The following is a 27,246-nucleotide window of genomic DNA, read 5'->3' as shown; positions in this document are numbered from 1 at the left end:
CCTACTCACAATGTACCAATTGCCAAGTGAATGGTGTCCCAGAAATGTGTGAACTCTTCCAATTCTGCCCATTTCATGTGTTGACACACTCTCGTCCTTCCAGAGGCTAGTCTGAAGACTCATGCACTCTTGACCATATCTTTACCCTTGATGCTGAGCTTGAAGCTTAGTGGGCACCCTTGTCAAGGTTCTTATAGGCTATGATTATACCATTGACAAGGTCAACCAGATAGTACCAACGGAAAGTCAAGTAGAAAGAAGGAAGAAAAAGGAAAAAGGAGGAGAAGGAGGAAGAAGATGAGAAGAGGAGGAAAAAGAGGGGGAAGAGGATGAGAAGGAAGAGGAGGAGGAGAAGGAAAAGAAAAGGAAGAAAAGGAGGACAAGAAGATGAAGAGGAGGAGGAGGGGGAGAAGAGGGAGAAGAAGGAGAAGGAGGAGGAGAAGGAGGAGAAGAAGAAGAGAAGAAGAATAAGAAGAAGAAGAAGAAGAAGAGGAGGAGGAGGGGGAGGAGGAGGAGGAGGAGGAGGAAGAAGAGGAGGAGGAAGAGGAAGAGGAAGAAGAGGAAGAAGAAGAAGAAAAAGAAGAAGAAGAAGAAGAAGAAGAAGAAGAAGAAGAAGAAGAAGAAGAAGAAGAAGACAATAACAAGGTTGTTGGATTTACTGCTTAAAAAGCAACACAGAACTGGAAATCAGGATATCCAACAACTTCCCAGCTTTTAAGTCTTCACTGAAGGTCAAACTACCAGGGATGATGATTCTGAGTGGAGCCAATACCATCATTACATTTCCTCAACACATCTACAACCTTCTCAACTATTTCCTTAAGTCTGAATGTAAGGGAGCTTCCTTAACAGCACCTAGGAACAAGTGAGCCACACATAGTACACCCTCATATTTACTATAAAGACCAGTTTCTCGGGTGTAGAATGCCCCATGGGGTAGGGGGTATTCCTGCACTTCTTCACACTTTCTATCATCAGTCCCAGTATGTCTATGCCACTAGACATCAACTACCAGAAGGGGGTAAATCTGTTTTCAGAGGGATGCAAAGTGTGCAGTGAGAACTAAGCCTCAGTGCTAGAGAGATGGCTCAATAGTCAGGACAACTCACTGTTCTTACAGAGGCTCTGAGGTTCATTCATAGCACCCACAGTATGTCCCTCGTAATTTTTCATAACTCCAGCTATAGGGGACCAGACAACCTCTTCGGGCCTCTTCAGACACCTGTACTCATGAGCACATAACCGTGCGCGCGCGCACACACACACAGACACACACACACACACACACACACACACTCGAACAATCATAATAAAAAATGAGCTTTTAAAAGCAAGTAAGCCCTTTGCACATATCTGAATGTTATGCATCAGAACCAATGCTACAGTCTTTATGACATTTGGTCCCTGCAAGATTATATAGTTATCTTTGGCAGTATATTACTTAAAAATGATTTAAGTATACAAATGACCAATAAAGACAGTCATTTGTGCTCTGGAGACAAGACTGTTACATCACGATTCCAGGAACCCAAGAAGACCCAGAATATCTACTGTGTGAAAGGAGACTGAGGGTCTTTTATAAGTAGTCTCAGGGCAGCAGGAGCCAGCACCACGAGGAGGTGTCACAGTAATGGTGGAAAGATGAAATTGCTAGCATGCCCCACAAATGAAGTGGGGTTTTCTAGGTTAAGAAATGCCTTTTGAGATGATCCAACAACTGTGACTTTGCAGATTCCTATTTCAGAACAAATGAAAGAATGACCTAAATGGAACACAAGGCACAAGAAAATATATTCCACTTCCTTCTAGAAACAGAATGTCAGACCATCTGGGGTACTGCTCAAGTGAGCTACAAGAATTCATACTATTTGGAAATACTGTGAAACTTGATGCAAAGGACATATGGAGCCGTGTTCCATTAAGAAGGCCATTTGGAAGTCTTTCTTTGTGAATAGCAGTGTGTTCTGCCAGAGAAGGAAGGAGTGAAGGCTGTATAGCATTACAAGGTGGGTCCTTGCTTAAATTAACATCGCTGGTTTGGCCTGAATTTCATGATAGGCAGCAGAAACTTGGCCATGGTAGTTACCTTCTAGACCTGCCTCCACCCAGTTGAAATTCTCCATGCATCTGGAAACTGCCCAGATTACTGCTATGTACTGGACAAGCCATAGGTACAGTTCATGATGATTTGGAGGAATATATGGTATTTTTTAAATTATATTATATCATGCATTGGATATATATGTAACTGGCTAGTCAAAACTGCAGTATAGAGTATAATCTTACAAAGGATTTCTTTCTAATAGGATACTGAAGCATTGATTTTATAATAATCCAGATATGTGTTTCAATTTAATTTGAGAAGAGTTGCATTATAATAGAATTGCTACTAAAGATGTTATTTAGAAAGAACAGGCAAGTAATGAAAACATTTTATACAAATCTTCCACAGGAAATGACTGGCATTTTATTGAGGGGAGACTGAGAAACAGAGTCTCTATTTTAGAAGTGTGTGTGTGTGTGTGTATGTGTGTGTATCTATGGCTGTGTCTGTGTGTCTGTCTGTCTGTGTGTGTGAGATAATTTTTTCAAGGGAGAATTCTTTTGATTGATGTAATTCCATAAATCCAGAGAGATTAAACGATGTGACATAGAAAACTTGTTCTTTAGCCTGGTTCCGCTTCTCATTGGGCAAGTAGAACTTCGAAATAAGCTATAAACCAAGTTACAGCTGTGTCTCCTGTAAAGACATTGGCTATGCCTGGTGTTTCTGATATTTATGAGAAGTGAAAAACTGCACACAGAATCTGGGGAGATGGATCAATGGTTAATAGTACCTACTTCTCTTCCAAAGAACCTTAGTTCATCCATATATATATATATATATATATATATATATATATATATATATATATATATATATATATATATATATATATTAAAAATGATATAAGTAAATCTTAAGCAAAACTATGCATGATGTTTCTGTGTTGGCCTTGATGGAGAAGCTGCCTAAGCAGGTGATTGATATTTTGCTCAGCTTCCTGGTTTTTTTATGCTTGGCCCTCCACTAAGGTACCAACCAAGAATGCATGCACACAAAATACATATACAGTTGCTCCCCACATTTACTAGACTGGTCCAAGTGCCCTCACTTACAGTCTCTATAAGATTATCTCTATAAAGAGGGAAGGAAAGAAAGCATGTAAAAGGAGCCGTTACCCGTAACACCAAGACCAGCTTGGGTGGTCAATGATCATCAGCTGTGCTTTGGGTAGGCCACGGCCCTAAAGATGTCAAGAACCTGAAGGACACCATTGGGTATTAATACAACAATTAACCGGGAGTGAATTCTGCTGTCACAATAACTTAGTTACGCTTAATTAATATTTTCTTTTTATTTCAGCTGGAATAGAGAAAACAATGCAGACGATCACCAGGAGGAGAACGAGGCTCTGGCTCTGTCCCCTGGAGACCGACAGGAATTTTTCATTTCATGCACCATTTGCAACTTCTTAGAGTAGATTCTGGAACATGAGTACATTAGCAGAAAATGAAACCACTCTTGTTTTGGTTATTTTCTCAAATTTTTGCCTCCTGTCCATTATCTTGATTGTATTTTCCCATCCCATCATCCCAGGTCCCAGCAGTGAAATCCCAAGCTCATTGATTCTCGAGCAGGGGTGTAAAACACAGTGACACCCACATCTTCCCCAGCACAGTTTTCTAGGGGGAAAGGCATCGATTTGATAATTGTGCACTTAGGCAGATTGGCTCCATAGCGCAGGCCTGACTCTCTGGTACAGATTCTAGCAATTTCCAAACCTGCCCTGTGCACTTAAGCACTTTGCTGTCCTGTGTTCCAGCTTCCTGGGAATATTTAATAAAATGGAAAATCAATGTTTAGCAGAATATGGTCAAGTAGGGAGGGAAGGGTGAGGAATAGCAGCCTGGACATCTTCCCTCATCTGACACATAGGTTTGAACGCAACTCCCAGAAACTGGGAAGAGGGCAATGTCACTGAGCCTCTCTTGGTGGAACCCTGTGGGTTCCAAGGGACAAAGGAATTGGGATGTCTTCCAAGAGAATTTTACTTATGGTATGACGATCGCTTGGGAGGCACAATGGCGGGCAGTAGATTTCACAACTGGACTCACAGAACACAAATAGCATTATTTGGAAGAAGGAAAGCACGGGCAGATGAAGCAAGCTTGCTTCAGTGAGAAGTGACATTTCCCCATGAGCCCCAGATTCCATACACCCTGAGTGGACTTGAAAAATCCCTAAAATAATACCAGTGCCTTCTCTTTTCCAGGTAAATTGCAACCTTCAAGCTTTTTACTTTATTGACAAGTGCAGAGAAGAAAAGAAACGGCCAAATAACTACTAGACTTCTCTGACATGCACTAGCATTCCCTGCTAAAAGTACATTTTTGTGGATATAAAGCAGTAATGAGCACAATATCTACTATCTATAAATTCCAGGTGACACCATGGATGGATGAGTTTTAGTAGCAATTTATAAGACAGGAAAACTCCTCTTCTGTCTTTTTGTTTTGTTTTGTTTTGTTTTGTTTTTTTTAACATATTTATAGAACAGTTGAAAACTACTGGTTGAAGATTTCATTACCACGGTGCAAAGAGAATTTATTTATTATCCACTCGGAAGTTCTCTTGGAGGCGGAGGGGAGGAGTTTGATAAGAAGGTGAACTTCTATGAACAATAGAGAAAGAAATACTGTGTACCATGTGCTTAAGTGCATGGTCCAGTCCAACAATACAATGTCTCATGCATTTTGTACATTTCCTTCGCCCATGACGACTCTCTCTTCTGTTTTGCCTAGAGATATACAGAGCTATAATAGAGCTCAGAAAGCCCCTGATAGCTATGTGCTGCCATTCAGACCTGGGAGATTCCATGTTATGATAAAAATTAATGTACTCTGACATCCTCTGGGACTCTGGGGGTCCTGGGAATATCTAGTGACAAAATACAGCCATGCCAGAGAACAGCATGTGCCCAGGGAAGTTGATGATGAGTTGTAGGTGGCTCCCTTGTCAGCCACCAGCTTCTAAGTAGCTGGACCAGCCCCAGTGCCAAAAGGAGCCAGCACAGAAGGGTTATAATTATTTCCTGTGTGTCCAGAGAGGGTCAATGAAGAAAACACTTTACAAAACAATGAAGTGAGATTCAGCCAGACAGCTTATTGGGATGGCCTTTTTCTGGGAATACTTGAATAAACATGGACTCACCATAGAGAGGGCATCAATAATAGAACACTGGAAGGATTCTACAAAGATCTTGCTTGGCGAACCAATGGGTTTATCTGGGGTTACTTATACAGCATGGGTGAGGGCTTTGTCACAGGATCATAGGCAATTATGGGATGCTACACAATTAAAAAAACAGTACATCATCCCATGTTTGCAGCCTGTGGGAAGGGGGGGAGCTTTGGGTGCTCCCTCACCCAACAACCAGGAACCACTCATGTATCCTGGGGATCATGGTTGAGCCTCAGGAGGCCAAACATTAGTGGGTCCAGCAGCTCCTGAGAGGTCAAGCTAGGCAAAGCCACATAGAATATGACAACATACTTCTCAAAACACCAGAAGATATCACCCAATGGGCCCACCCAGCCTTGACCACGAATTGAGAAAATGCCTTGCATCTGGATCTCATGGAGACATTTCCTCAAGAGAAGCTCCTTCCTCTGCGATAACTCCAGCTTGTGTCAAGTTGACACAAAACCAGCCAGTACAACATGTGCTCTACCTCGGGAGACAGAGTAGGAAGGGACAAAGGCACACAAGATACAGACGAAAGGGGAGGAAGGAACACAGGAGACGAGGGCCGAGTGGAGGCTATACTGTCTGCTCACCTTCCTGGGTACTTCTTAAAGAGACATGAGCGGGCGTTAAGCTGCAGAGCTTGAAAGACCCTCTCAAAGGAAAGAAGGGAGGGAGACCTGTTTAGCTCAAGGGACAGTACACAACAAGGCCGTGCTTGAATCTGTTTTGCAGTAGGGCCTTCAAATATCATCTACAGATCTTGTCCAAGATCAAGTAGAAGCCCTCCCTCTCAGAGGCACATTCTACCAAGGGGGGGGGGAAATATAAATATATATATATATATATATATATATATATATATATATATATATATATATATATATATATATATATGCCCTCCTTCCATAGAAGTGTGGAATCTGAAGAAGTTCCCCAGAAAAAAAAAATAAAGCATACAATCACAAGCTGGAGCTATTCTTCCCTTCCTCAGAAGGCCTCAGAGGGAGGAGGGCGTTCCCAATTAAGGACAGAATGAGCTGGGATTGGTAAGTAATAGACAGCAGCAGGAAGCTCCTGCCTGCCTGCCTGCTCACTCGCTCACACACTTCCCAGCTCCATTCTCCACTGACCACTAATGCAAGGGCTCCTTAGCTGCCTTGCTACTTCCACACCAGAAAGTGGTTTCACCTCCGAGGCTATGTTAAGAGTCTCTGGAACCTTTAGGTCTTGGGACCTACCTGGCAGACTGAGGTCACACTGCATAGGTATTACAGGTGATAGCCATGTCTGGTTCTGGCTCAAGCCCTGCTTCATGGCAAGCCTCCGATTGCTACAGGAGAAAGTACCCTAACCTGCCTTCTGTGACATAAAAGACTACCTTTAACTATGAGCGAGGATGAACCTTTCATTCCTTAGCTACTTCTGTCAGACATTTGGTCCTGACGCTGAGCAAAACTACCATCAGAGCCCTGTCATGTGGGGCCAGCCTAGGCAGGCATCCTAGGCTTCCTTACTCTGAGCCCCTAGAGCCTCTGCCAGCAGATGTCATGGAGGAATAGTGGCTCACGCTAGGCTGATGCTTATCTAATATTTGTATCCAGCCCAGGGCCACCTGTTCATGGAATGGCACCATCCAGTCAGCTGAGGTCTCCTATATCAATGAATGAACAAGCTAATCCCTCCCCACACCCAACCAAACAACACACACAGAGAGATAAACACAGGCCAGTCTGAGTCTGACTTGGGAAATCCCTCTACTGAGACTCTTTTCTCAGACGACTCTGAGCTGTATCAAGTTGACAGATAAATCTAAGAAGAGCATCCTCTTTCAGTCTGTGTACCCATCTATCTCTATCCAAGGGCCTTGGGGAAGCCCAGCGAAGGGTAGCAGTGACATATCCATGTTTGTTAAGGATTTCTAGATGGTTCTATGACAGCCAAGTTGAAGAATGGCTGCATCGATCTCTTGAGACATTACAGAATGACAGTAAACAACCCAGGCACTGCTGTCCTTTGAGGTTAGAGACACTCTGCTCTTCCAGACGCTACAATTTGTCAGTGTACCTGTTATACACCTCTGGAACAACCAGATACATTTTGCTGTCCGTTTCTGGTTATCAGTGTGTGGGTTATGCCAATGTGAGTGTGCCTGTTGACTTGTTCTGAGACAGGGTCTTAACATAGAGCTTTTACCTGGCCTGTGCGGTACCTTTTTCTTATCATGAGTTAGTTGCTTGCCACACTGCAGCAGCAGGCCAAGTAGTGAAACGAAGAACTGGAACACTAATTGAGAGGACCCACTTGTGTTTCTGAGAAACAAGTTTCTGAATCAATGCACCCAAAGGAAGAGAAGAAGGCACGCACAGTACTCTGAACAGGGTGTTTGATGAGTGCTGCATTGACAAACGGAATCTTCCTTGGGGACTTTTGGCAGGCAGACCGGATAGCACAGCTGATGGTTTCAAGTGTACATTCAAGTTTTTAGGCTAACAAGAATTAACTTCTCAACAGTTTACTTGGGGGCAGGGATGCTTCCAGTGTTACTAAGATGTGATTTCACCATAGTTTAAGCACAGCGTCTCAATCTGTCAGTTATGTACACGTGGAATCCTGACTTGACAATGAGGTTGGAAAGAATATTCTAAGAGGAAGGAATCATGTGACATTGCGAGCCAGGCTAGAAGCTCGGCTCAAAAACAAAAACAAGACTAGGGTGCATTCTGCAGTTCGAACTTAAATCTAGGGCTACTGAGAGTGACCCAATAGTAACACTGCCCTGGATTGCTACAAGGCTGGCTGGCTAGGTGGTCTGCTTAAGGGGTAAAAAGCAGGTTACATGAGCAGTACTGTGCCTGGCTGATGGAACACAGGACCCACGGCCAGATCAGGGAGCTCTGACTCTTCAATGTAACTACATTTCCACAGAAGAGCACCTTAGGTTTGTTTGTCTAAAATAATCATGGCAAGTGTGCTTACTTTTCAACAGCTGTTTGTGGGGCTGAAAAGATGGCAGAGTGGTTAAGAACGCCCACTGCTCTTGCAGAGGACCTGAGTTCGGTTCCCAGCACCCATGACAGACAGCTCACAATTGCCTGTAAGTCCAGCTACAGAGGATCCAACCCTCTTAGCTAGAGCCTCTGTGCTTGTGTACATAGCTCTCCACTCCCACCCCTTCATATACACATAATTAAAAACAAAAAAGATCTTCAATGGCCATTCCCCAAGATGTAGATACATTCAATCTTAACACTAAACAAGGGGGTATTTGTTCAAGAACACTGAATGGTTGGCAATTGGCACCTCAACAGTCAAGTTTGAAATTGCACATGGTGCCACAAGCCTAGAACCCAATGGTGGGGAGGGGAGGTGGGGGTAGTAGGATCAGGTGTTCAAGCCCAGCCTGGGATATCAAAATTATAGTTTCAAACTGCCTCCCACCCCAAATTAACAAAGAAATGAAGAATTTTCACTAAATGAGCCCATATACCTCCATGTTGTCTTTCTCCTCATCCATCTATCCATCCATCTACCAAGTGCTCTGAACGTTCCGTGAGGCAGGCTGGCAGATAGGACAGAGGATGAGAAAGAGATAACAACACCCTTGAGGATTCTGTACTGAGTGTACACTAGACATCGGGCAGTACCCTGTGAGAAGAGTATGCTATCTAATCCTCTCAATATGAGTGGCTTCACCATCTCATATTCATCCATGGACTGAATGAGGACCACAAAGACAGAGTAATTTGCCAAGGTCTTCATGGGTAACAGAACAAATACACAGAATAAAGTCAGTGATTCCACTGATGCTTCTGGTCCCTGGGACTGATAACAATAACAATAATAGTAACAGTAACAATAACAACCAAAAGTCAACACAGAAACCAGGAAACATCCCAAAGTATTACATGTGAACACTGGGTGTGTTGCTAATGCTCTAAGAAAGTGATAACCTGCAGGCCGTGACCCCTTTCAGGGGTCACATATCAGATATTATGCATATCGGATATTTATATTATGATTCACAACAGTAGCAAAATTGCAGTTATAAAGTAGCAATGAAATAATTTTTGGTTGGTGTCTCCAAAACATGAGGAACTGTTTTAAAGGGTCTTAGCATTAGGAAGATTGAGACCCACTGATCTAAGAAATGATTTGTTGATTTAGAAGTAGAGCTAAGAAGATAGGAAAGAAACTAGAGGCTCTGTAGAAACACACAGTTATCCCCTGAGCAGGTGATAGGCAGGTATGAGGGGACAGCATGAGGTAATGTCTAGAGCCAGCATGCAGATGCTGGAGATATTTCTATAAGTGTGAGATACAGAGACATAGGGTTGGAGGTAGATGATCAACAAAGACACAAGAATTTAGACCTGATCTCTAAGAACTGAGGGGGCAGCATCAGCAAGTGCAGAGACTGTACCTCAGTCAGCAGGATGCTCCTGAGCAGGTCGGAATCAAAGCTGAGTTTGCATGTGAATATAATGGCTCTGCTTCAGAGGTGGACATAGCAAAATGGCCCTCTGGTCTTCGTCTGTCTACTGATAAGCGTCATTTTGAAGACAAGTAGGAACTGAGGGGAAATGAACCCTGGCGTTTGGAGTAAATGTACGCAGACAATGGTAGATGAAAGCAAATAGCTACCATTTCTGCTTACGGGGACTCCGTGGAGAAGCACCTCCTAGACGTTTGGAAGAAAATGGTCTGGGCACCTTAATTGAGGGGCTCAGCCTCTTCTCTTATGGGTCTGCTTAACCTCCTTTATATGTAACTCAGCAATACAAATCTCCTCTTGGTGATAGAAAATTGGCTTCACAAAGCATCAACTCTGACCTTGAGGTGACCTTAATAATCATCCCAGTAGGCAAGAGCCGTCATCCATCCAATTAATGGGACAAATCGTTGTGGGTAGGAGGATGTGTGCTACACAGTGTCTTTCCCAAATAAGTTGGATCTCTCTTATTTTCCAAATAGTTGAGTTCGCTGAGCTCAGTGGAGATTTGGGGTTAAGATCTAGCCTAGTCTATCAGCTATTTGCTAGCATGACCTTAATGAGGCTTCTTAATCTCTTGACCTGTAAAATGTATTATTTGTTGAACCGGGTACAAATGGGAGACACTATATTCCCTTTTGCTTCTCCAGACCTGCCTTTTGACCCCTTAGCTATAGAAGACAAATGACTAACAGCTGATAAAGAGCAGCCATCACCAGTTTCATTATATGCCTTCAAGTTCCCACTGAGCTTTGGGATCTTCCGTATTTAATGATATTCAGAGTGTTACTTGGACTGTTTCCCATATGGAGATATTTCCCAGAAAACATAATACAGCACACCGTTCTACTCAATTTCCTCCTTCTCCCACATAAGAAGTATCCAAAGGCAGCTTTATAGAATGATGAAACTGACCATGAGCAGATTAGCTCTATATATCTACCCATCATAACCGGTCATGTGATCCCTTTCTCAAGGGTGGGAAAAAACTTGCAAGAGAGCTGAAATTTAAATATGAATTCAGCTGACATCACCAAACCTGTTCTGTCTACTAAAGAAGGGATTGTGGGCTATTGTCCTATGGTTAGCATAGTGTGCCTGCAGAGAAGTGTAGCTGTGAAATGCCTGTCAATAAAGTTTTATTGGCACACACTGCCCACAATGGTTCTGTCAATAAAGTTTTATTGATACGTACTGCCCACAGTTCTTTTAACACTAAAGTTTTATTGGGACACACTCCCCATGGCTGTTTCCATGCTGCAAAGGCAAAACTGAGTTCTTGCAAAGAATGTTCATCATCTTAAAATGTAAAATGTTTACTCTCTGGCCCTTTACAGGGAAATGTGCAGAGCCCCGCTTTATATTGCACTACTTGACAGAGGCATTTGTTTGTTTCTTTAATACAGGATCACTGTAAGATATTCTTTTGAAATGTTTACTTTAATGTCAGGTAAAAAGATTTGCACCTAAAAGAGTTAAGTAGGAAGATAAAAAGTAAAGGATTTGTAAGAGAGGAGCTGTTCCCTCTGTGTTTTTTTTTTCTTCCCCCAGCAATTTAAGCTGGAAAATATATATGGAAAAAGAACAATGAGCAGGAAGACTTCATCAAAACTTCCATGAAACATCAGAACAGAGACCTGGGTGGAAAGCATCCATAGCACAAAAGTCAGCCTTTGTGCTGTCCCTCCTGGGGTTTTCATGCTGTGAGAAAAAGAAAAGCAACAGGATCCCCCCTGTGCAAGAACCAGGGTGGATTTCTTCTGTGGAGCAAAGATGGATGAAGAAATGTTGGCTAGAACATTACTTGCAAAGCTGAGCTAGGAAGAAAAGGAAAGATTAATCTGTAATTTACACATTGGTCTTCTGGGTAATTTATCCCTCAAAATTTGGGTTTTATTTAATAGTTTATAGCCCACCCACTTCTGTAGATGGAGAAGAGACAGAACTCTAGAGCATGAATCCAAGAACATAATACCCCGGGTTAGTAGCTCCAGTTCTGAAAGTCATCTAGTAGAATGTAAAAATAAACAACTTTGCTAAAGATTTTTTTCTCCTCAAATGTTTAATAAGGATAGAAAACCTTTATTTTTAACCTTGAAATAAAACACATCTTAGTATGATTTTTCTTGGTGAGATGAAGCCAAATTTATATAAATTATCCCAAAGACAGAAAAGCTGAGACAAGAAATAGAAACCCGTGATGAAAAATAGTGCTCTAGAAACCTTCAGACTTGCACAACTCAGTTAACGTGAATCCTCTATTACTTGCGGTTCCCTTCCAGGACAAGCGAAGCCCTTGGCCAATGAGAGCTGGCTGGCAGGAGGATCAGCCCTAGGAGCCCACGTGCTCTATGGCATGCCATTCTCAACTTTTAACAGGAAAGGACTGGAGCACAGCCTTCCGTTTTATTGGGAACGACAGAAATCTAGTGAGAAAGAACATGCTTCTGGAACATCCTGTCCTTGGATTGCTGAGCTGTTTTAGGCCGCAAGATGTCGGCTTTCTACTCTGGTAAATGAAGAAGTTACAGTCCGATTGAAAGTGGGCAAGAAGCCATCACCAAGAAGGCTTTGGAGTCTGTCACAGGGCACCCCCAAAGACCAGCGTGAGTGATTAGCAGAAAGAGACTTGCCCCAGCTGCTCCCCACTGACAGATACCCTTGCTTACTAGCACTGTGCAGCCTTGGCTCCCTTCCCGAATCCTAATTTAAACAAAAATATCTTTAGAAAAAAAAAATATAGCTCGGTGGGAAACTGCCACAGTCTTTGTTTGGTAACGTTCCAGTAATGCCCAGAATAATTTAGCCTGAGAGACACTGGCTGACCACCATTACCACTAACTCTGGGGAGAAACGCCTAGAAGTAGATTCAGGTTCCTGAGCTGACCACCCAGATGAACAAGCAACATGCAAACAACATGGGGAGGCAGAGCGGGTAGGCGGTCTCACAGAAGTGCAGCAGAGCCCTCGTAGCAAGTCCTCACGTGTCTTCTCTGTGTCTGGATACAGACAACCTTGGGTTCGCATTCTCCACCAAACATGATCCAAAGGGAAAGTGACTCAGACTCTCTGAGTGATGATGGTGAGAATCTAGTTACTGTCAGAGGCCAACGGAGAATGTATATACATGTAACAGCTTTGTCTGGGGATTGGGGACATGGCTGCCAGTAAGATACATGCTACACGTGCAGAAGAACCTGGGTTTGACCCCCCAGGATCCATAATACCTAAGTTACTTTTCTATAACTCTGCTGAGACACCATGACCAAGGAAACTTACAGAAGAACGAGTTTATTTAGGGCTCACAGTTTCAGAGGGTTAGAGTCCATGACCATCACAATGGTATAGTGGCAGCAGGCAGACAGGCATGGCACTGGAGCAAAGGCTGAGAGGTTCTTTCCTGATACACAAGCACAGGCAGAGAAAGCACACTGGTACTGTTGAGAGTCTTCTGAAACCTCAAAGTCTTTCCCCACTGACCACACCTCCAATGCAACACCTCCTAATCCTTCCCAAACAGTGCTACCAACTGAGGACTAAGTATTCAAACAAAAGCCGATGGAGGAAGGGACATTCTCATTCAAATTACCACCCATGTGGCAGCTAGACAAAGGGAGACACAGGGATAATCCTGGAAAGCAGGGATAGGAGGAATCCTGAGAGGTCAGCCTAAGCAAGTAGCCAGCTGCTCCGAATTCAGTAAAGATACCCTCCCTCAAAACACAAACAAAAAAACCCAAAATAACAAAACTAAGCAGAGATTGACTGCAAGGGACATACATTGTCAACCCCTGCCCTCTGAATGCATGTATGAGATCATGCACACCCACACAGCCACACAGGCACACACAGAGCAGGAAAAGATTTCTGTCTGCTGCCGCGCATGGACTGAACAAAACCTCTGGTTAGTACCTACAGCTTCCATAGCCAGCACCAGTCCTGTTCACTTTCTAACAGTCTTTGACTCCCCACCCCACCCTCCAAAGAAAAGGCATCTACCGTGCCTGATTCTGAGTGTCCCTGAGGCAGGGAGAGGACAGCTCTGCAGCCTATGTGGCTGGCTGCATTCTCTACCAGTGCTGTGCCTTCAGCCCGCTTTGTCTGTCTGTCTGTGTCCATTTTCTTCATCTCCAAGGGACAAAATAAATTGATTTGCTGATACCAGGGTGAGAAGTGACACTAGCAACAAAGATTGCATTTTGGCCTGATGATATTCCAGGGTGCTCATGTTCAGGCTCTGAAAAGATCTATTAAACAGAGCATAATGGGGCTTCCATATGGAGTTTACACTGAGGTCCAACTTGCACAAAAAAAAAAAAAAAAAAAAAAAAAAGAAGAAGAAGAAGAAAAAAAAGAACCAGTTCTGAACTGGCAGGCTTGCTTTCATTTGTCATTATGTTTTACACACAAGGAAATTTTAATGTCTGAAGATGGGTGGCAGCGATAAGAATAGAGTTACACATGTTTTTCTGGCAGCCCGGTCACCAGCACTTAAATTCACTTCTGACAGCTCCTGGGATCCGAGACCGTTAGCACTGAGCTGTCATTTGCCTTTTCAGGGGAAGCTTTGGTACTGGCAGTATGTCAAGAGAAGACGATCGCTCGCTTCTTTATATACACAGATTTCCAGCAGGGCAGTATTTCTCTACACTGTGCAACACTGACACCACTCCTAAGACGCAGAGAGATCAGGGTAGGCAGAGGCTCTAAGGGAAAGCGCCTTTGAGCCTGAACAATCGAATACTGGAAAACCAAAGACTAGTGAGAGACGGGTGGTCTTGCCCTCTGAGAGTCTGGGTCAGTGGTTGCACAGGGCCCTTAAGTGTGATAGTTTCTGAACTCCTTACTGGATAAAAATCTAACAACTGCTTTGAGTGATGGCGGATGGGGCTGGGATCAAGCTGTCAGCTATCTTCAGCCAAGATGCTCACTTCAGTACCCAGTCAGAACAGTGGAAATAAGGGAGGGTGTGTAAGAATAAACAGAATGCTCCTGGGTGACCCTAATAAACACATTAGTTCTTTGAGTATGGGTCCCTGTTACTTTTACATCGAAAGACAACATCACAGAGGAGTCAAGAGAGATCCTGGTGTGATGGGCACATGGTGGCTTGGCCCCACCACTTAATAAATGCCGTCTATGTGTTTCTTCCCCTACCTTTCTAGTCTCACTTTTCTCATCTATGTAATGGATATAGTGATTCCCACCATGAAAGAATGCTATCAGATCTGAACCAGAAGGTACAGGCAAGGCATCCTAAATGGGTGTGCCCTGGCTGGATCCGCAAAATGAGCTTTTACTTGTGCTGCCTGATTGTTAGTAATTTTGTCCCTCGACAACAATGTCGCATAGGCACAATGGGATGAGGATTTGGAAGCAGTAATAAGACATAGCTTGCCCAGAGCTGAGGTTGCCCGGCTCCCGGTGGCCAGCAGTGTCCTCCCAGAAGAATGGCTGGGAGTTTGGAAGTGCTCAGCAAATGCCTAGTAAGCAAACAGACAGACAGATGACGAAGGACAAGACAAATAAATAAATGTGCAAGCCGGTGCTATTCCAGGCCTCCAGCTCCTTGGATGCTGCTCACAAGGGATGGCAGCTTCTGAGGACACAGCACTGGAAAGAGCACATAGTGGGACTCACATTTCTGAGCAAGACTGGAGGGGTAGGGGATGTAGCTGTGCCTATGATCCATCGAAGGGGGTCTTCACATAGCAATGATCAAAGTACTCGGAATGGGATACTCTGGCCAGGGCATTTGCCCACTTGCTTGCAAAGAACAAATACTGTGATGGTCCAAAGACCGGGTAACACAGTCGTAACATTTGAATACCTGGTTGACAGTCCCTCCCCCACAACTCTCATCTGCTCAGGGAACTACAGCCTGGGCTAGTTGGAACCCTACAAGCCTATGCATTGGATTCCCTCACCCCACTCTCTCCCACTTGGCACCACCTGGGCTGTGATTAACTTAACCCTCAAGCTCTCATCCCCTCACTGGAAAATAAAATTAAGTTTAGTTATTTATTAATGAAACTGAAGCCACTGTGGTAAATGAGAAACCAGGATTGCTTGCCCTATAGAGGCAACTGTGAAAATAAACCTTGGAAACAAAATACTATAATTATAACATAGCTAGCCACTGCTCTCTTAGCGTGGGTCTCTGCTTCATGCCCTCCCCCTCCTCCTTCTTTCCTTCTCTTCAGCGTTTCTCTTCTCTTCCTTCTTTCTCTATAGGGAAGGAAGGCTGTTAGAAGGTGATAGTGTAGACAGCCTAACCCCACTCCCACCCCTACTACACCTCAACTAAGGGATTCTGAAGAGTTGATGAAGACCGTTCACTCACTTTTAATGTCAGCAGATGAAGTGGATGTAAGATCAAAACAGGACTGTGAGTACCAGGGGACACCAGGAGTTGGAAAAGGCTGGAAAGCCTTATAACCCGCATCCATGTCCAGAGTTTTAGCCACGCCCCATGTCCAAGCATCAAAGGCTTGGAAAGCACCAGAAGACAGCACGCTCAGGCTTTCACCCCATCAATACAGAATAAGTGAGGTTGGCAGATGTCCTTGAGGCAAGTTTTTCCTCAGTTCTGATAGATATGCAGCAACGTTTCTAACAAGGCACATCTTAAAACTGCCCTGGTGTGTATCAACTCTATGGGTCTTAATAATGCCTTTTGCCTTTTGCTTTTGGGTCTGGGAAGCTGTTATTAGATTGATGACACATGTAATAAGGAGGATGACTCTGAGTCAAGAAAATACGGTCCACCTTAGCAGTCCCAGTATAAATGAGCCTCCGGTGCCAAGACAGCACTGCAGCCTTATGTTCTCCCAATTGTGTTCATCTGATAAAGACATCACAATAGGAAGGAAATGTGATGTATGACCCCGAGCTGAAACACTCACACATTCTTGGCCTTGAATGCTTCGGCAAAATGTTGCACGCTACGGAGCTCGGCCAGGTCCAGGGTCATTGCTTCCACCTTGGCTTTGTGCTGGAAGTGGGAGAAAATAAAAAAAAAGAAATGATAAATAACACAAGAATAGTTCATGGTATCAAGTTACAGTAAATGCGTTATGGAACATGTCGGAATTCCCCTGTTTAATATTAGATGCCCGGAGAGACTATACATCACTGGGATGAATGCAGGAACACAGCTTTTACTGCCAAGTCCAGGGAGCACGGGAGGGACTCGGCTGGATCTCCAGGCTGGGGTTACGCATGGCTTCACTCAGCACACGAAAGAGGCTCCGAGGTGTCTTCTAGCTCATAAATATGTGCTCTAAGGAGCAGCATCTACGGGGGGGGGGGGGGGGGGGGGAGGGCGGGGGGCAACAAGAGCAAGCCTGGCCACAATGGAATGGACAGATCTGATCTCAAAAGACTCAACCCAGGTTCTGAAAAACATGCACTGAGCCTGCATCAACCTCAAAGACAACCCAGTCAGAGAGGTAGCATACACTTACAATCCTGGGTGACTTTAAGGCCAGATGAGGCAACACGGTAGGAGAAGTTTCTGTAACTCTGAATAAATAAAGTGCAGGGCTGGGGAGATGATCAGTTAGGAAATTTGTTGCCACATAAGCAAGAGGATATGAGTTGGATTTCTAGAACCTACAGATGCCTGCAAACCAGATGTGACAGCCCATGCTCATCATCCAAGCACTAGAAAGCTGGAGACAGGAGGATCTTTGGGGCCTGCTGATCAGCTAGTGTAGTCTCTACTAGGAAATTTGAAGTGAGAGAGAACCTCCATTAACAATAATGACAGCAAGGGGCTGGAGAGATGGCTCAGCAGCGAAGAGCACTTGTTGCTCTTCTAAAGGACCAGAGTTTGATTCTCAGCATTCAACCTCCTGTAACTCCAGCTTCAGGGCATCTGATACTCTTTTCTGGCCTCTGCATCCTCTACGCATGCACCAGAACACACACACACACACACACACACACACACACACACACACACACACAATTAAAACAAATCTCTTAAAAAAAAATCCTGAACAGCAGTAAATATTTCCATCTACTTTGCAGAGTGGCATCTTAAAGGACTGCTGAAATGATAAATAAGTTCCATGCTTTTCTATTTACTTGAATTTATCCAATAGGCAAGAATTCTGCTAGGCGTACAGAATCTGTTGACAGCTGACCTGCACACTCCCTCACAATCTTGTACACAATAAACTCTTGGGTGCTTGATCAGACCTTTAGAACAAGCAGATAAACTGTCAGCCCCCTCCCCCCAGCCCCCCACTCCCGTGCTTCCGATCTCCCTTCAACCAGGACGAGGCAATCATTGTGATACACACAGTCCTACAGAAATGCAACTACACACAAAGAAAAGTCGGGCAATCATCAAAGTCCGCATTCCTTGCTGGAAACCCCAAAGGATATGTACGCGACACATTATGAAAATGCATGAACATATTTCCCCCATAAAACAGGGAGAACATTCCCAGATGGCAACCACAAAGCAATCAGCCAAACCGATGGCCGAGCCAAGTGACCCACACATTACTCTCCACGTGTGACTTTAAATTGTTAGGTCATCTTTTGGTCCCCACTGCCCCCCCCCACTCCCTCCCACACACTTTTATTTTTCAAAATATAGTGTTGAGCTGCCATTGCTAATAAGAAGAAAACCAGGACATATATATCCAGGGGGAGTGAGAGGTCACCCCACTAACCCATAAGCTGTAGGTTGCTAGGCTCCTGGGGATAGAAACTCCAGTCCACAAAGTAAGATTCAGAGCTCTCTGCCATGGGGATCAGGTTTCTTGCTTCTGAAAAACTGAGCAACTCAGTGAACTCAGTCGGGCTAGGGGGAGGGGGGAAGAATGTGGCTTTGGGAATTAAGAGTAAGGGTCTATGTCCACTCCTCTGTTGGGAGGAGGTTTGATTTTCCCCCCCAAGTTGACAAGCAAACTTCACAACTTTTCATCAAAATGTTGACTGTGGCTTGTGTTATTACTGGGAATAAGATAGCCTGGTAGAGACGGAACTTGTTTCTGAAGAGTGGCGTTGTGGGTTATCAGGGGAGGGAAGGCAGGAGGAGGCTCAAACTGCCAGTGTGAGATTTCCTGCCTAGATCAGAGGTGACTGATCTAGGGTGGGCCACAAATCACTGTGCTGGTGTAATGCATGCGCTTTTATTTGGGAGTAGTGACAGAGTCACGGAATTGTCAAAACTGACATAGAAGGTCTCACACCCAGTGTCAACTAGCTCCCCTCAGGAATGATATCACACCCGTGCATAGTACATGATCAAAACCTGAAAATCTCAGCACTCACAATACTAAAATTTATTATTACTCCAGAGTCATTATGGGTTTTTTTTTTTGCTTGTTTTGGTTTTTCCTGTCTTTACAAGTTTGGAGATATATTCATTTTCATTTCTCTTTGGTCTATCTTTGCATCAAATTATGTGATATTTCCTTCTGTGTGCACTGCTTAATTTAACTTAATTAATTAATTTATTTATTTTTTGTGAAATTGATATAAGCTAAGGTAATCTCAGGAGAGTAAACAATTACTGAGAAAATATCTCCATCAGACTGGCCTATGGACATTTTCTTGATCACTGACTGATGTGGAAAGGTCCAGCTCACTGTGGGCAGGGTCATTCCCTAGGCTGGTGATCCTGGGTACATAAGAAAGCAAGCTGAGCAAGACAGAAAACAGCACTCCTCCGTGGTTTATGCTTCAGTTCCTGCCTCCAGATTACTGCCCTGCTTGAGTTCCTGCCTTGGCTAACACCATCAGCAATAGACTGTGATCAGGTCATGTGGGTCAGAATAAATCCTTTTCTTCCAAAGTTGCTTTTGGTCAGCAAGTCTTTAACACAGCAATAGAAAACAAAAGAGAACAATGGAACAATTCATAGAATCATTACCATAGTGGAGATTTGGAAATGACCAATCACAACAAAAACAACAACAAAACATTTCTTTTGTTAACAAGTGACTGAGTTAGCATGTGCCATCTAGAACAATGAAAAGTCTTGTTTGGCCAAAGCCTGGTCTCAACTTTGGCAAAATAGCCTTGCAAAAATGCATTTCAGATGGGCCAGCAAAACCTCCAAATTCCTTAGCTTATCCAGCAAGTCCTTCTGTATCAGTCAAGTGCTGTAGGGAACAGGCCCTGAGTCAACACAGGATAACAGCAAAGAACCTCCGCTGCTCGCATTTGGTACACCCAGGTTCCTCTTGGTCATGGAGCCTCCTCCTTCTTCTGTGATGCTGCCTCCATAGCAGGCAGCGCAGTGGGCTGTACACAGCGTCAAGAGGGTTCCACTGGCCAGCGGAGGATATTGCTTACAGTCACGCTTCATTGACAGAGAAGCTGTTATGAGCTGAAAAACAGTGTAACCTCATGTGCCAGGAGAAAAATGGGGATCCAGAATGAGGACAGTGACCAAAGATATGAAACCCATGTCTAGCTCCCCAGCCTCACTTCAGGTAACATCTTGCTCCAAACTCACATCGATTCTAGGAAGATTTTAACAAGTGTGATGAACGTAACCACGCTGAACCATGCGGGACCAGTTTCCACAGCCAAAGGTTGTGTCAAACGCTGCAACCCGGGCACTTGGAGGAGGCTGAGGCAGGAGGACTGAGCAAAAGGTCAGACCCAACTATAAAGCAGTGGCATGGAAGCTGAAAGAGAGGGAGGGATGAATGGAAGGAGGGAGGGAAAAAAACAGGAAAAAAGGGAGGGAGGGAAGAAGAGAGAGGAGTGGGGAGAAAGAAAAAGGGAAGAGAAGATAGGAGAGGAGAGGGGAGGGAGAGGGGAAAGCAGGGGGAAGGAAGGGGAGGGAAAGCAAGGAAGGAAAGGGGAAAGTCTTCCATAGGTTGCATACTCATTACACTCTGATCATTCTGTCTACCTATGTGTGTTTGTTTAACAGAAAGAACTCCATGCTAAGAATATTCGATATTGAATTGGTATAAAATGCCTCATTTTCCCAAATCCTTACTATTTCCAATAATCAGACCACTATGCAAGTTTGACTTCTGAGGCAAAATAGAGATGTTAATTTATAGTAAATTATGCATACAGCTTCTCCTGCCCCACATGTTAAAATTAAACAGCCCCAGTAGTATCCCATACATGATGGAAACTTATAGGGCACGAAAGAGCCCACCTGCCCCACTACTTGGGGCTCAACCAGGAAGATCATTCCAGAGCCCATGTTTCTCTGGGACTGAGGTGGTGTCAAAGGGGACAGACACACCTTTAGGATGCAAGCCTCCTTGTCTGCTGACTATGATGTTCTAGAACCTGTGTCCACGATTCACGAGGCTATCCACGTAAACACAAATGGGCTGCCGGTGACTGTCATGCCATAGTGATCTCTGGTATTTCGTGAGTAGCAATCAGCCAAGTGTGACTCACATGTGATACTGCCTAAAACCAGGGGAACCAGATGGGGAATGACATGAGGTATTTAGATAGCAAACTGGAGACATGATGTCACTTTTGACAGAGAAGCCAGAGCCAGGCTCAGTGGGACCACAGCACTGACAACATGACTCAGGGGTGCACTGGGCCTCAGGCTGCCTTTATTCAAGAATGAACATAATGGCGCCTGCCTTCTGAGACGGGAAATGAGCCTATTACATATATAAGCCATGGTACAAGACCATCAGGAAATGCTACCATCGTGAGTTTGAAGGCAACTGTTCAAGCACACTGCCTGCTGTTCTTCAATAACAATCTGTAGCGTTATGGTGACGACAGACTCCTCTTGCTAATCTTAACTCTGATAACTATCACGGGGAAGGATTCAATAGCACCTCTGTGAAGGGTGATGCATGGTCTCAGGACTCTGGGGGAGGCCTACTGAACCTCCCCTAAGTCACAGATACATGCCTTTTTAAAGCCCAGTCAGTGTATGTTCTTAACTGTAAAGGTTTTGATTATACCATGGATCAAACCACAGGAGTGCTGGGAAAATTAATTCTCTGGAGGCACTCAGCTTTCTCCTCAGTAATATGGAAATGATAGTGGCTGTTTATTGAGGACTGAGGTTGTAAAGTAGAATGTAACCCTGAGGAGCAGCCTATGAATGAAGATCATCAGTGAGAAATGGCCCACAAATGTGGGTCACCACAGAAGCTGTGTATTGTTCTCTTGCCTCCCTCAGGATGAACACTGAGTAGCTTCACTCCTTACTGACAGGAATGGGTCCTCACTGGCCAATGACAGCAATCTCAGGAAGCTGCCCATAGCCCAGGCCCTGGTGTATCTGTCTCTCCCTACAACCATCTACCCACATCCACAGAGAAGAAGTTTGTGACTTCACCCAGAGAATCACTGGAAGGTCCACAGTCCATGCTGAGTGGCAGTTTTCCTTTCTTTCACTTCGATTGTCTACAATGCTCATGCAACCCACCTCTATGCTCTGGTTCACTACCAGGTTCCTGACCAGGTTCCCAGCTCCTGCTCACAACTGAGGCCAGGCCCAGTATCAGCAAATAGACAGGATAGCGTGTCGTCAATTTGGACTGCCACAGAGGGAGACAATGTTCATCCCCCTCTTCTGTCCCTTCAGTAAAATAGACTCTTAGGAAGTGAGACAGAAATAAGTCCAGGAAGCTGAGCACAGTGGCTCCTCCAATAATCCCAACACTCAGGAGGCTGACGCATGAAGCTTCTCAAGAGCTCAAGACCAGTCTGGACCACATAATGAAACCCTGTCTCAAAAAAGTAAGAAGATATTTCATGGTCAAACCTACTTAAAGGGATAGTGGTTAAAAACAAAAACAAACAAACAAAAAACAAAACAAAGCCAAACCAAACCAAACAAACAACCAACACAGTAGTTAAAAACAAAACAGCAAAAAAGTAATCAGTAAAAAAAAAAAAAAAAAAAAAAAAAAAAAAATCAAAACCAACCAACCAACCAAAAGGACAGCAGTCATTAAACATCAGCTGTCGACCCCCGAAGAATATGGCTGAGGGTTTTTGGGTTTGTGTTGGTTTGTTTTTTGGCTGTTGCTTGTCATCTTCCTCACTACCCCATTTCTCTTACACCCAGAGCAGTACTTGATGTGCTAGCCTGGGGGAGGGGACGTGCCCCACCTTATCTCTGCATTTCATTGGCTCTGCGTTCTCCACACAGTGTCCCTCATGATCAAAACATGAAATGCTGCAGGAGACAGCAGCTCTTCACTGTCATGATTTGTTAAAACCACCATCATGATAAGGGTCAAAAGGAAGAGGGCAGTGTGGGGTGACACGTGCTGCCAAGCTAAGGTCCATCCCCAGAACATGGGGGAAGGAGAGAGCTGACTCCACTGTTCTCTGATCTCCACACCTGAACAAACTCACAAACACAGAAACATGGGTTGTTTAAAAAAAAAGAGAAACAACAGGAGTAGATCTGACCATGGAAGCCAACGGATGGAGAAACACGAAGCCTTCGGTGGCCTTAGAGAGAGCTTGGGCCTCTAATATGCCCAGAAAGTTCTGTCATCGTGGGTCACGCTTAGTGTTTAGTAGAGTGACTGTTTGAATGAAAATGGCTTCCACGGGTTATTTGAAAGAAGTAGGGGGTGTGGCCTTGATGCAGTGGGTGTGGCCTTGATGGAGAAAGTGTGTCAATGGGCTTTTTTTTTTTTTTTTTTTTTTTGAGGTTTCAAAAGCCCAAGCCAGGCCAAGTGGCTTTTTCTCCTCCTGCTGCCTGAGGATCCAGCTGGAGAACTCTCAGCTCTTCCCCAGCACCATGTATGCCTGCATGTGGTCATTCTCCCCCCATGACAGTAATGGACTCACTCTCTGACCTGTAGGCCAGCCCCAATTAAAGACTTTCCATTATAGGAGTTGCTGTGGTCATGGTGTACAAACAGGAAAGAACAACTTTGCAGTCTTGCTGCAAGATGGCAGCAGAGTTGGTGGTTCTGCCCATCCCTCTCCTCCTGCGTGAACAAGAAAGGTTTGTTTCTGGATCCTTGTTAAAAAAAAAAAAAAGACAAAAAGACAAAAATGTGTGTGTAAAGAAGCAGTTGTGTAAAGAAACACTCGTGTAAAGAAATAGTTATGTAATGAAACCTTCATGTAAAGAAACAGTTATTTACAAAACACACATGTAAAGAAATAAACACTCGTGTAAAGAAATGCTTGTGCAAAAAAACACTGGTGTTAACGATACCAACTCGATAATCAAAGCACCAAGAGCAGCAAGCAGCCCTGACACCTTTCCTGCTACATTTAACAGCAGCGTGAAAACCCCTATGTAGTATATGTGAATGTGTACCATTTATACAGATGACAAAACAAAGGCTGGTGGACTTCAAGGAGGCACAGCAAGGAAAGGGCAGGTGACAGCTAGGAGAGGGGACACCGCACAACACTCTGGTCCTGCTTCCTCTTCTCCAACACACAGCTTGGAGAAGCTATCAAGAAATTAACAGCACCCATACATTCTCATTCCGGCCTACTTTATATTGTATTTATTTTACACACTCAGAATTTACAAGAGCAGAGTTATTGCTGGGATGGAAAAAAAAAAAAAACACTGTAAGCAAAGCGATAATCTACACTCGGAGCTTATTGCTAATGGCATCTTGCAAATTCTAATCCAATGGGCCTTAATTGCATCATGCTGATGGCTCTTGCCCTTCTTTACAGACTCTCAGTCCTGGTTTTATGTCCTACAACCTTAAATAGGACTTGTCACATTTACGATGGGAAGGGACACCGGTGCCGAGCATATTATTGACGTGACATCCTTCACAGAACTACAATAAGTATGTGACCCAACCAGATTAATAATTCACCGATATTCTACCTGGGACTTTGGAACACCAATTTTCTTTTTTTCCGGTATCATTTAAGGACATTAATGGTGGTGAAGAACAGCAGTCTCGTTGCTGGGAAACGCACGAGGAGAAGGAAGCTGGAATTGATTTGTGATGTCTGGGGCTCTCAGGTGGGTGAGCCCAGGCCAGTATCAGGAGCGTCAGCCTGATCTGAGAAAGGATTAAAAGTAAAAACTAAATGCCAGTAGATGTGCTAACAGCCAGGAAAGGAAGCAAGTGATATCTAGAATGTGACTTCCCATTTGCCCTGGTTATTTGAGACAGGGTCTTGCTATGTGGCCTGTGCTTGCCTTAAAAGTGTGCTCCTACCTCAGCCTTCCTGTTCTGGTATGTTGCCAGCAAGTTCTGCCATACCCAGCTGTCCGTTTTGCTTCTAATAAGAAAGGGACTGGGGTGGGGGGGCACCCTCAATGTGATTGTGCACATTTGAAACTGGGAAGTAACTCAAAATGATCCTTGGCAGAACCCTGGATTTTTCTTAAAGTCTTGAAGGAGAGGGGCTGAATCTGTCATTTCTAACCTTGAAATCAACCATCACAATCAACTCTCATTCCCAGGCCCCCCATAAACAACCATGTATACCCCCCTGCCAAAATACACAAACATCCTTAATGAGAAAATCATGACAACTCTTTCTTCATTGTGTATGGGCCAGAACATTTCACTTTCCGTTACTGCGACGCAATTTATAAAAATAACTCTATCAATGCCTATGGATAATTGCAGAAGAACTTACACTGGAGAACACTGTATTTAATCTGGTATTGAGCTAAGAGTTATGTAAAAGCAAAACTATTTAAAAATGCTTAGACAGTAATTGGCAATGTTTCTGGATTTTTTTTAAAAATATGCTTATCTTGCCAGAAACTAACAAAAGAGTGAAAATATTCCAAAAGCTTCCAATCCCCTCTCTGTGATGCAGTCAGTCACTTTGCAGCTTAGGAACAGTTTAGGGCAGGGCAGCAAGCGGCTTGTAGAGTTTGGTAGGCAACATGAGGGTGCATTTATGCTTTGCTATTGAAGAAAGGGCCTTGTTTTTTTTTTTTCTCCCCCCACCGTGAATTTTTCATTCTAATGCTAGCGATGATTTACGTTAACTCTAGGTAAAACATGGTTACATTCCTGAAGGATTGCAGACAAGTACAGAGTCGTACAATAAGTTGGAGCATAAAAGCTTTCTCTGTCATAATATTTATTATAATGGCATATAAAATAGCTGAGATAAATAATGGATGACTGAAGGTAAATTCATATGATAAAGACTCCTTCAGCAGACACCATTACTTTGGACTGGTCTAGCTTTATACACAGTTGAAGAGTCTTAATAAACATGCCCTATATCTTCTGTAAGTACCGGGAACATCAAAGATTTGCTTAAAAGGCAGCATACTGGACATTTGGCTAATTTACTGTATAATTACTTTCTCAACAGGAACAGTCTGTATATTTTGCATACTTAATAGCCGGGTTCTTAATGAAAGTTGCTTAGCATCTGAACCCCCTACCTTGAGAAGATTGCTGATAGGAGGGATAAAGGTCGGTACCATCACCCCAGTCTAAATTCAGAAAGAGGCACACAGTTCTAAATGGAGTTCTGGGGAGTGGCGGTTATCCAGCGACAGGCCAACAGTGACAAAGTTGAAGGGACAGAAGACAAACAAGACTTGTCTACTCTGGTTTAAACAATCTTGTATCTCGCCTGAAGAATTTTCAAGGTTAAAAGATCCTGAAATGAGGCAACAATCTCCCTTTCAGTCACGGGAATGAAGAGACCCAGACAGCGACAGATGGGAGAGCTTGTCATCTGACCACAGCTCTTGACCAGGGACCCATCCATGTATGCCCTGTGAGCATGCAGCAGTGGCCATGGCTATTGTTGGTTGTCACAGTTTTGAAGAGGTTCGGGGGTACCTAGGGATGGGAGCAGCGATGTTGCAACATCCCACAATGTGCAAGTCTGCCTCACATGGCAAAGAAGGTTCAGTGCAAGTTTGGTGAGAGGATGCTGGACTCGCCCCAACAGTCTTCAACCGCTTAAAGTACCGTTAGTGCTCACAAAGGTAGTGAATTGAGAAAGTACATGTGGGCTAAAGAAATTGCTCAGTGGTTAAGAGCCCTGGCTACTCTTCCAGAGGATCAGGGTTCAATTCCCAGCACCCACATGGCAGTGCACAATGGTCTATAACTCCAGTTCCAGGGGATCTGACACCCGTGCACCAATGTATATAAAAACAATAAAGTCAAATAAATTTTGAAAAAAGTACTTGTAATCCAAACGGGACTGACATAGAAATTAAGAATGACTCCCAAGTCCCACAGCTCCAGGAGGAATGGAGTAGCTGCCCATCTCCAACTCTGTTGGGATATATGTGTCTACACATAACAAAGAAGTCTGTGACTTTCCTTGCCAATGAAGCGGTGTGGCTCGGCACTGTCACGGCTTTGCTGGTCTCAGTTCACGACTGATCATGTTGGAGTGCACAGCTTCACCTCATTCTTTTCAAGCCTTGTGTGATAAGAGTTGAGGCCATACTTAATAGCTTGGAAACTTGTGTCTCTCTGTCCACCTGTCTCTGTCTGTCTGTCTATCTGTCCATCTGTCTCTGTGTGTCTGTCTGTCTCTCTCTCTCTCTATGTGTGTGTAG

General features: G+C 44.0%; 1 protein-coding gene across 1 annotated transcript in view; it reads right to left on the bottom strand.

Moving 5' to 3' along the window:
* The window catches only part of WWOX (WW domain containing oxidoreductase), an 875,039-nt gene that overhangs the window by 625,777 nt on the left and 222,016 nt on the right, over positions 1 to 27,246 (bottom strand). Inside the window, exon 6 of the mRNA XM_080937461.1 lies at positions 16,685 to 16,773. Coding sequence (XP_080793587.1) covers positions 16,685 to 16,773 — 89 coding nt within the window. The remainder of the gene's footprint in view (positions 1 to 16,684; positions 16,774 to 27,246) is intronic.

The sequence above is a fragment of the Micromys minutus genome (assembly GCF_963924665.1).
Source record: "Micromys minutus genome assembly, chromosome: 24".
Taxonomy (NCBI): Eukaryota; Metazoa; Chordata; class Mammalia; order Rodentia; family Muridae; genus Micromys; species Micromys minutus.
This window is presented reverse-complemented; position numbering and strand designations above follow the sequence as displayed.